Below are 12,076 nucleotides of genomic sequence, written 5' to 3' on the forward strand. Positions count from 1 at the left end.
ATCAAGACATGATGATCTTGCCTTTCACCGCCAGAAGGTGATCAATGCATGGCTTGAAGATCCACCTGTATGCTGCCAATATTTGTCTTCCAGGAAAGTCTGTCGGCATCGTGACCACCACCAGAGTCCAGCATGCTTCTCCAGCCGCAGCCTACTCCCACGTGGTCAGCCGAGACTGGTACTCGGATGCATACATGCCGAAAGATGCCATCAACCAGAGCTGCACCGATATCGCCTACCAGCTTGTCCACAATATAGACCTTGATGTACGTAAAGGCGATTCATATTCTGTTAAGGGGGGGGAAAGATACAAAAATAACTGGGATTTAATTGGAAAAACCAACTCCCATTATAATTATTTTCTTTTCATCATTTGTAATTTGGATGAAGGGTTCTTTAATGTTACATCACAATTATGGCTCCTCTTATGATGGTATTTGATGCATTTATTGTTTTAAATTTCAGACCATTAATATACATTTAATTTTAATTTTACTGTATTTATCCATATTTTTCCTCTGTGAAAAAAATGAAGTTGCAACTAGTATACTTAAACCTTTATTTAATTGGTAAACATACACCGGCTATTTGAAGTTATAAATGTTAGAGCTCTAAATAGTTATATACAATAAAAAATGCATTCACCTGAAAACATGTACATAGGCAGATCTGTAGCTGTTTACATTTATTGCACCCTTTTCAACTTCCTATACTGTTACTATGCACAGCTCCTGGCCTGCCAGTCATTACTGAGGCATGGAAGAGGTGGAAATGTCTTCTATATTGTGTAGATTTGGGTTTCCCATCCTCAATGCCCAACTGCATAAATCTTGGCTTCTGGTTTTTGATTTTTATTCCTGGCATCATGCTAACCTAGCCTATTTTCAAAGACCTAGGCTTGCCCCTTGACATATGTGAGGCCTTGACCTGGTGGTGGGGTGCACCAAGATTATACTCATTGATAGACGTGGGAAGGCTTCAAGCAGAGTGCCTAAGGCGGGAGTCGGCTGGAGTTGCTCATGTGGTGGGGGATGGGTCCATTGGCTCTGCGTGGGCAATCCTGGGGAGGGATCCTCGGCCCGCCTTGAGCAATATGGGGAAAATCAGATTTGTTTTCTGTGCTCTTCTGATCAGAAATACCAGCAGTTGGGACACATTTTTATGGTTTGCTATGCAGATGGAAGCAAGGGACGTAGAGTCTGATTTATACCTTAACAGGATGGATACTCCTCCGCAATGGTGACAGAGTATCCATAAAACTAAGGGGCCAATTACGTCCTTGTTTGGAAGGGCTCCGAACCAGATTCGCTAAAAGCAAATCCAGTTTGGAGCCTCTGTTTCTGACTGAATCGTCCCTCTATCCGAACAACCAAGTACGATGCGAATAAGCAGTCCGCGTCAACCAAATTGGTTCCGAACCTGAGATAGTCAGTCCGAGTCGTTCGGAGATGGATCGTGCAGCTCAAGGGGGCTGTAAACCGAACGAGCAAGGACGATGCACGAGTCTGACAGCCGTACCGACATGGTTTTGATGAGATGAAACGGCTGTGGTATTCGGACTTTGGGGGGTGGTGGCAGGCCCGCCTTCACCCAGGGCCCACAGAATCAGTCCTGTGGGGTACCCATGGGTCCTCCCTTTCCATGCACAGTGTTGAGGTCACAAAGGGATGCCAGCCACAGGGTGCATGCTTTTCCCCACCCACCCCATTTTGCAATGCAAGCTTGTTTTCATGTGCGGTACACAGGCTCCCAGTGAATTCAATAGGAGTCCGAGCGAACAGAGTCTGTCAGTATACGGATGCATCGTACTCGTTAGGTCGGTTTCCTGGAGCGTGATTCATATGGAAAGCCTTCCAGAACCGAGGAGTCCAGAGGGATCAAAATTGGCCACTAAGACTGTGGTCCAACCACCTTATTTAAATGCGGATCATGGCGGAGACTACTTCATCTCTGCCATGATTAAACCCCTCCGATGGCCTGCGGAGTAAAGGGCGTAGGAGATCCCCTATAGTTCCGCACACCTGATATAGATGGGTGGAATTAGAGGTCAGTTGTCACTGCTCATCACTGCCAGGAAAACTCTGGAAGTATGGGGCAATTAAAACAACAAAATGCAGCCTTGCCACGGGAGAGGACTCACATGGTGAAGGGAGCATCGTCTTTTTTATTTTCAAATTTAGGATTAAAGCTATCATATACTATGAACACCTACACATCACCCAGCAGGACCTAACAGTCAGAATACACTAAAGTGTGCCAGGAAATGCAGCATTTTAATGTCAAGGCTGGCACCAGTGTTTAATGGGGTAGCAGAAAAATTCAACATAAACCCCGCCCTTCTGACAGAATCTGACCCCGGAAGTGCAGGCTCACAAATGCAGACCCTCAGGGGTTGAGTGAAGTAAACAAGGGTAGGTAGGGAAGATGCCTGGCTTCAGCTGCCGTTACCATGTGATACCAACTTTTGATTCTCATTGGACCGTGTCACTATTTCTTCTGCTGATCAGTGAACTCTGGGAAAGATAGGACAGATTCAGTATTATAGGCTAACACAATGCGATACCAGTATATCATTCAGTCAGCGTTCGCTTACCAGCATACGCGTAGATAAAATGAAAATTAAATGAAATACCAGTATTTGTAAAGTGCACAGCTACCTCCGAAGTGGTGTCCCGGCGCTGTGGGCCGTCGGGAAGATTAAGCAAGCTATTGCCCAGAGTCACATGGTGCTGGGCTAACCTGCCGCCGGCACCGGGGATTGAACTGTGAACCCCGTAGTCCGGAATCAGGCACCCTGGCCGCTGCGCCACACCTCCTCCGGATGGAGCTATGAAGAACCCCAAGGAGCAGAGGGAAGACACCCCTAGGAATCAGAGTGCATCTGTGGAACCTCTGGGAGACAGGTGACAAACACAACCAACAAACTTCTGGAGAATGGAGGGAACTAAAAGAGCCAAGTGCAGGAATACGCAGGGGGAACCGAAAGGGAGAAAACGATAAATGTGAGAAGGCAGGTAAGCAAACTAAAGCAGGTGGTGGAAGACACATCAACCCAAACACAATGTTCCCAGGCGCTGAGGAAAAGGCTCGCAGCATCTTTATGTTACCACTGCCCAACGGGACCTGGAACTACTGTTTCATCTATGTTTACTACATGGACTGCTAACCGGAAGACAATACCTCAAGTACCAGTGGCTGGTTCCAAATCCTGAGCCCCAATCTTTTCTTTTTTCTTACTCTTACAACGTGTAAACCTTCAAGTTGGTAAGCATTTTCCTATGCAACTGCATTTTATTTTATCTAAGCTTCCTCGTGACCTGTTTTCTGACATACAAATTCCTGACATTTAATACTGGATACCAATGCAATTTATGTTTGAATTAACAGGAATAGCTGCTTATAGGAAAGATTATATTAAGATAAACACACATATTTAAGGATGTTTTAAGACATCTTGATAATGTAAATAGTGCGTGTTCAATAAATACGCCCTTTTACTATACACATCCTGGCTTTCTCTGTATTATAATATTGAATCAGATTTGTAATGTTTTGAATATCCTTGTAAAAATGTAACTATATTAAATAAAAGACCCTTTTTATTTCTTCCAGGTTGTCCTAGGTGGAGGACGGAAATACATGACCCCAAAAGGCACCCCCGATCCTGAATATCCAACTGAGCCGAAGCAGAATGGAACTCGAAAGGATGAGAGCAACCTGATAGACATGTGGTTGAAGGGCAGGCAGGTAGAGTAGCCATTACATCAGGATGATGAGGAGCGAGGTACTGGGGGCACTTTGAAAGGCTGACTGTGTTTTTAAACTTTCATTTTTATTGTTTGGGAATTACGCTGCAAAGGGGGCATTTACCATCAGACTGTTGGGGCTTAAACTGTCCGGGGACATTTATTACACTCTCCGGTCCACCGCAATCGCATTAGGCGATTGATTGAGTGGAGAGAGCTCAGCAAGTCTTTTTTCACTGGGCATTAGACAGTCGGTTGGCGGTCTACTCTCCTACTCACTGCCGCCATAAATTCAAACTCCTGAGCAGGCGTGCCGCTGGCGTGCCGAAGGCGAGCCCTTCTGCGCCTGTCCGCGCCAGTACACAGCCAGCCACCAGGAAATGCCGCCAATTTCACTGCAATGACCCCCAGGTAGCCGAATCCACTACACTTGAGAGGTACTCCTGGCATATAGGCATACACCATCTTGTATAGGAGAGATAGAGCCAGGTACAAACGACAGTAAGAGGGCCAAAAGGAATAACAGGTGTATCAACTGTGGGTGGGCTAGGATTAAACAACTCCCCTCTTCTCCCGATTTTCACCCCTGTATACAGTCAAAACAACCACGACAGGGGGTGCACAATGATAGTCGGGGGAGATTAGGGGGACAGGACAGACACATACCTGACATGCAAGGATTGTATCTGAACACCAGATCCATCCCTAAGCATGCAACAGAGACATGGGACCTACTTGAGGACTGGAAGCCTGACATATGCCTCTTCACGGAAACGTGGCTCAATCATGAGGCCACACCAACATTAGTAGTGGCCTTTCCTGATGAATATGTAGTCACTAGGCTGGATATGCCCTGCAAACGGGGTGGGGGACTGGCCATCGCCACACGGTGTCCTTATTACATCAGGACGTTAGACAGGGTGTCCTCTCCCAACAAGGAGCTCCTAATATTTAGAGTAGAGCAGTCTCAGGTCATAGAATGGACAGGGGCATTGGTATATCATCCTCCGGGGGGTAGCAATAAGGAATTCCTTACTGTACTATTGGATAGATTGGCGCCGCATGCTCTGAAGGCTACTAAATTTCTATTGACAGGGGACCTGAATCACCATTTAGAGCTGTCTTCCAACTCGGACGCGGTCAATCTTATTACATCAATGGAATCCTTCGAGCTATCACTAAGAGTCACCAGCCCCACTCACAGTGCTGGTCACATGCTAGACGCCATCTTTTCCAATGTGGGCGATCTGGCTGTTGAGCCTCCCCAATCTTTGGACTGGACTGATCACATGGCCTTAAGTTTTTCGCTACCGTCCTCTCATCCAGTGGTGCGGACACACGTTCAGAAGAACTTGCGAAGACCATGGGCAAGAGTAACCCCCTTAGCCTTCAATCAGGCCTTTATTGCCCCCCCCCCCCCGCTCAAATTGGACGTAGATCCAAATTCTGCATGGGAGGGATTGGTGGGAGCGATTCAGGGAGCCTTAGACATCATAGCCCCTCTGAAAAGGGCCACTATGAAGGAGAGGGCAGCTCCTGCCCCCTGGTACTCTGATACCCTCAGAAAGGAAAAGTCCCTGTGTAGGGTCCTAGAGAGGAGATGGAGGAAATCTAAGGAGGAATCAGATAAATCAGCATACCGGAAATCACATAGAGCCTACCTAAACAGCTGCAATACAGCAATTAGGACATATCTGGGTGCACGCATAGTGGAGTCAAAAAATTCCTCTAGGGAATTTTATAGGATCCAGAAGGAATTCACAAATCCTAAGGCCGGCAAGGAAGCTCCCCAATCCCCCCCCCCCCCCCCCCACTCAGGATCTATGTGAAGATCTAGCCAGGTATTTTACCAGCAAAATCGATCTGATCTACCAGTCCTTGAGGTGACCTCGCAGGATCAGGGGGAGGAACATCTACCTGGAGACCGACCTCATGAAGTGGTTTTGTCCTGTGGGTTGGACTCCTTTACCAATGTAATGAGAGAGCAAGTTGAGTCCCTACTAAGCCGCGTAAAATCAGGCTCGCCACTAGACCCGGCGCCCCCAGCTGTTATGGCAACTCTTAGTACAGTCCTGGCAGATGCTCTTGTCAAGATATATATGCGTAACATCCTAGGCATTTTGAAAATATAGAACACAGTTACAAGGAACTCCGGTAAAACACTCAGGAATCAAAAAGGTAATAAAGAAACAAGCTTTTTAATATATCCTTCATATACAATAAATTCTTTCATTAAAAAAGACACATTATAGACATCAATTCAAATAAAAATTAAAACCGTTGTTTTAAGAAAACAACCACAATACACAATTAATATAATAAAAATTAGTCAATTGGTGGCATTAATGTACTCGACGCGCGTTTCGGCGTACACATGACGCCTTCTTCAGGACCCACAAATGTTATTCGTTTCTGAAATATATGAGAAAACCCAAGTAAATCAACAATTCACTGTATTAAATTCATTAAAACAAAATTCATTATCAAACAATATATTTAATCATAAACATTTTATTACATATCATCCATTCGTATTTCCCTATGAAATTCCCAAGTTCCTATCTGGTATATTAGTCAGAGTACAGACTAAACAATTATCTGAGTATTCATCTGCATTCAAGGACATAGTAATGGCAAGTATCTAATTGATGAATACAAAATTCTAAATATTATGGAGATGTTATCAGCATGAGGGTCACTTCCCCAATAATAACAGAAGGTCCCCTATGGTGTGATACAGCTAATAATACCTCTTTTTAGATACTGTTTAAGATATGAGGTATGTATAAAGAGTAACGAATAGAAGCTTCAAATAGGCAAGCATTGTCAACATATTTAAAGAGGCAATAACTTACTTGGAACGGGCAATATAAGCAGTGTTGTACAAACGATTTTTGTAATGTAGAGTCCTATTTCCCAATAGAACTAACAATGGACAATCACCTGTTAGGGTTGATATTAAAAATAGCCATTATAAAACGCTCATTTTCAATGTATTTGTATAATATATAAACATGTCCTATGCATAAGATGCTTTGGGTATATTTAGTCGTCATCTAAAATATAATAGAACATGGACTTGACCTCACAATTCTATATCAAAGGGTTTGACTAAAATAAAACCTGCATGTGTTCAGTCATAGCCAATTATTGATGTTGTATATATGGGGTCAATGTATACACCAAATACACTATTCATATTCCGATGTCATAGCGATCCTTTAAGTTACTTTGCTAGATTTCTCTTATAAAGAGGGTCATAACTGGCTAAAAGGACTAGAATATAATGACCTAGATCGATGTTAAGGCATCTTCCACCTATAAGTGAATCCCCAATGGGTCACACAGAAGAACTCACCGTATGTTGGGCAGATAAGCTGATAAACACTTAAAGTGTATTTCATATATAGTATATTTGGTATGGAAGACGATTGTATAATTTGGAACCTTTTTTGCAGTTAGATGTCAAACTTCCAGATAAGAAATTCTGAGTTCCTGCATGATAAAGATAGAGCACGATGTAAAAGCCATACATTCACTCGCCATGTTGATCCTAATTACCAACTATTTTGTGATAGCACCCACTCACCAAGTTTAAATATTTTGGAACGAATAGTACGGAGATGCGTACGGTCGAATTATGAGTACTTCTTATCCGGGATACTAAATAGTCACAGCGGTACAGGGTACAGCAATAAGCAAATCTAAATATCGTACGAAAGAGAAAGACAGTAAAGTAGTATTAAAATAACACCCCGTTTAGAGGACTGCAAATTAGCTAGCTAAGTCTGTCCCATAAGCCAAATTAATATATAATAGCGCCCGCTCGCCTTGTTAAATTATAGTCAGACGAGTCTTACGGAGATGTGTATGTTTGAATTACAACGTCTTCTATCCAAACTGATAAACAATAATATCAATACAGGATACGGCGAATGACAGGATCTAAATAAAATATAGAGAAACAACGAAAAAACTGGAAGGCAGTATTAAAATGAATCCCGTTTAGATAATTAGAGAAACGTTAATCTCTAAATAACACAACGATCGCGAATATAGGTCACTTACCGATTATTAGACGGCTGAATATGCCAGATAGAAGGGACGCAGCGAATCGAGATATCAGCGTCCCTTGTCCGTTATACAAGGTATCAACTTGTTGACCCTGGATGAAGGTTTAAATAAAAATGAGGCTGGTCATGTGACAATGATCATGTGACTCGGCTCCGAGATTATAATCGTAGTGAATTATTCGAGACACAATTAAAATTAATTGCGAACTGATCTAAATGGTCATTTATAGAGTTCAAGGTAACGGATTGTTCTGGTGTAGATGACAACAAAAGGAGATTATCTGTAACCCGAATAAAAATAAAAATAAAAAATAAAAATAGGACTAACTATTTTCTTCTCGTTACTAACAAGGATAGAGAGCTTATGTATAAACATAGAGAGAGGACAGCTAACTAGCATATATAGATATACAAGCTTATCGATGGCGCATACCTAATCCAAGCGCAGTTCATAATAGAATATCACATTCCGCGTGGAACATGGTATATATAAAAATAGTTAGTGCATAACTGATCCAAGAGCAATTCAAAATAGAATATATCAATCAGCATAAAAGATGGTATATATACACATCAAAAATGGATCTATTAAGAAAAGAGTTCAATTAACAAGAAGAAGTGGTAAATAGAGCCAACTAATGAACATTCAGAATATTGCGTTCTCCCAAGGAATTTCACCGTTGAGCTCAACGCGGAATGTGATATTCTATTATAAACTGCGCTTGGATTTGGTATGCGCCATCGATAAGCTGACCTATATTCGCGATCGTCGTGTTATTTAGAGATTAAAGTTTCTCTAATTATCTAAACGGGATTCATTTTAATACTGCCTTCCCGTTTTTTCGTTGTTTCTCTTTATTTTATTTAGATCTGTCATTCGCCGTATCCTGTATTGATATTATTGTTTATCAGTTTGGATAGAAGACGTAGTAATTCAAACATACACATCTCCGTATGACTCGTCTGACTATAATTTAACAAGGTGAGCGGGCGCTATTATATATTAATTTGGCTTATGGGACAGACGTAGCTAGCTAATTTGCAGTCCTCTAAACGGGGTGTTATTTTAATACTACTTTCCTGTCTTTCTCTTTCGTACGATATTTAGATTCGCTTATTGCTGTACCCTGTACCGCTGTGACTATTTAGTATCCCGGATAAGAAGTACTAATAATTCGACCGTACGCATCTCTGTACTATTTGTTACAAAATATTTAAACTTGGTGAGTGGGTGCTATCACAAAATAGTTGGTAATTAGGATCAACATGGCGAGTGAATGCATGGCTTTTTACATCGTGCTCTATCTTTATAATGCAGGAACTCAGAATTTCTTATCTGGAAGTTTGACATCTAACTGCAAAAAAGGTTCCAAATTATACGATCGTCGTCCATACCAAAGATACTATATATGAAATACACTTTAAGTGTTTATCAGCTTATCTGCCCGACATACGGTGAGTTCTTCTGTGGGACCCATTGGGGATTCACTTATAGGTGGAAGATGCCTTAACATCGATCTAGGTCATTATATTCTTGTCCTTTTAGCTAGTTATGACCCTCTTTATAAGAGAAATCTAGCAAAGTATTTTAAAGGATCGCAATGACATCGGAATATGAATAGTGTATTTGGTCTATACATTGACCCCATATATACAACATCAATAAATGGCTATGACTGAACACATGCAGGTTTTATTTTAGTCAAACCCTTTGATATAGAATTGTGAGGTCAAGTCCATGTTCTATTATATTTTAGATGACGACTAAATATACCCAAAGCATCTTATGCATAGGACATGTTTATATATTATACAAATACATTGAAAATGAGCGTTTTATAATGGCTATTTTTAATATCAACCCTAACAGGTGATTGTCCATTGTTAGTTCTGTTGGGAAATAGGACTCTACATTACAAAAATCGTTTGTACAACACTGCTTATATTGCCTGTTCCAAGTAAGTTATTGCCTCTTTAAATATGTTGACAATGCTTGCCTATTTGAAGCTTCTATTCGTTACTCTTTATACATACCTCATATCTTAAACAGTATCTAAAAAGAGGTATTATTAGCTGTATCACACCATAGGGGACCTTCTATTATTATTGGGGAAGTGACCCTCATGCTGATAACATCTCCATAATATTTAGAATTTTTTATTCATCAATTAGATACTTGCCATTACTATGCCTGTGATGCACATGAATACTCAGATAATTGTTTAGTCTGTACTCTGAGTAATATACCAGATAGGAATTTTGGAATTTCATAGGGAAATACGAATGGATGATATGTAATAAAATGTTTATGATTAAATATATTGTTTGATAATGAATTTTGTTTTAATGAATTTAATACAGTGAATTGTTGATTTACTTGGGTTTTCTCATATGTTTCAGAAACAAATAAAATTTGTGGCTCCTGAAGAAGGCGTCCTGTGTACGCCGAAACGCGCGTCGAGTACATTAATGCCACCAATTGACTAATTTTTATTATATTAATTGTGTATTGTGGTTGTTTTCTTAAAACAACGGTTTTAATTTTTATTTGAATTGATGTCTATAATGTGTCTTTTTTAATGAAAGAATTTATTGTGTATGAAGGATATATTAAAAAGCTTGTGTCTTTATTACCTTTTTGATTCCTGAGTGTTTTCCCGGAGTTCCTTGTAACTGTGTTCTATATTTTCAAAATGCCTAGGATGTTACGCACATAATTGAATTCCTTGCCCTTGGATTTGAATTAATCTTTGCTCAGGGGGCCCTTGTTTTTCTCATATCTTGTCAAGATATAGAACATCTCACTGGAGAAGGCTATTTTCCCAAATGACTGGAAGAGTGCGCGGGTAAAGCCACTCCTAAAGAAGGTGGCAGCAGACCCTAACGCCTTACAGAACTATAGGCCAATTTCTCTTCTCTCCTGCTACTCGAAGGTTTTGGAAACTCTGGTGAACCGACAGCTATCTTTCTACATGGAACAACATAGCCTTTTGGACCCCTCACAGTCTGGATTTCGTGCCTCACATAGCACGGAGACTGAACTGTTAGAGGTGACGGATACCATTAGGATGACTTTGGATAGCGGGACCCCAGTAATCCTAGTCCTCCTCGACTTGTCAGCAGCGTTTGATACTATCTCACATAAGACGCTGTTAGGCAGACTGAGGGGGATTGGGGTGAAGGGTAGGGCCCTCAAGTGGATTCAAAGTTTTCTTTCCGGTCACACCCAGAGTATCCAGCTAGATACGTTCGTATCACAAACCGTCAGGGTAGACAAGGGCGTACCGCAGGGATCTGTGCTCAGTCTGACCATGTTCAATGTGTACATAACCGCATTGGCCGACATCTTCAGGGGCCATGACTTTCAGACCATCTCATATGCGGATGACACGCAGCTAATCGTCCCCATTGGGGAGGACATCATATCCACCCAATTGAGGTTTAGAAGCTGCATGTCTAGCATTGCTACTTGGATGAGGAGGAACTTCTTACAGCTTAACTCCTCAAAAACTGAAAACTTGCTGTTTGGGAAGGCGGAAGCCATTTGGTCCCCGGAGTGGTGGCCCACTGAGTTGGGTGATGCCCCTGCACCTAGGAGCTGTGCGAAGAACCTGGGAATCAAGATAGATAACAAATTATCCATGGAGGAACAGGTCAAGACAGTCTCAGGCTCTTGTTTTGGCACCATGAGGATGCTTAATAAGGTATTTCCCTGGATCCCTTTGTCAGCGAGGAAGACTCTCATCCAGTCACTCTTGGTGAGTCGGCTGGACTATGGAAACTCGCTACTGGCGGGAGCAAGGGAAGATCTCTTATCTCGACTCCAGGTAGTGCAGAATACGGTGGCCCGCCTTGCCCTCAACAAACCGACAAGGACACCATCAGCCCCGCTGCTGCACCAATTACACTGGCTCCCGGTGAGGAAAAGAGCTATCTTTAAGATGCTCTGTGTAGTTTTTAGATCACTACAGTGAAAAGGCCCGGCCTGCCTTAGGAATAAATTCAGGTGGTATCAACCGGCCCGACAATTGAGATCCAGCAATTCCACCTTTCTGTACACCCAGAAAATACACGTAATGGCGGTAGAGCCTTTTCCTATTTGGTAGCTAGCCATTGGAATATGCTCCCACAAAATCTCAGGTCCTGCGGTGAACTAACCAACTTTAAGAGACTGTTAAAGACATGGCTCTTTTAAATATACATCCTCACCATCTCCCTCTTTGTACAGCGCCGAGAGATCCCTTCGGGGATGATTCG

The 12,076-nt window shown here is 42.0% G+C and overlaps 1 protein-coding gene across 1 annotated transcript in view; it reads left to right on the forward strand.

Moving 5' to 3' along the window:
• The window catches only part of LOC144792858 (alkaline phosphatase-like), a 117,697-nt gene that overhangs the window by 81,518 nt on the left and 24,103 nt on the right, over positions 1 to 12,076 (forward strand). The window contains exons 5-6 of the mRNA XM_078668053.1: positions 94 to 266; positions 3,613 to 3,747. Of these exons, the coding sequence (XP_078524179.1) occupies positions 94 to 266; positions 3,613 to 3,747 (308 nt within the window). The remainder of the gene's footprint in view (positions 1 to 93; positions 267 to 3,612; positions 3,748 to 12,076) is intronic.

Source organism: Lissotriton helveticus, chromosome 11 (assembly GCF_964261635.1).
Source record: "Lissotriton helveticus chromosome 11, aLisHel1.1, whole genome shotgun sequence".
In the NCBI taxonomy this organism is placed as follows: Eukaryota; Metazoa; Chordata; class Amphibia; order Caudata; family Salamandridae; genus Lissotriton; species Lissotriton helveticus.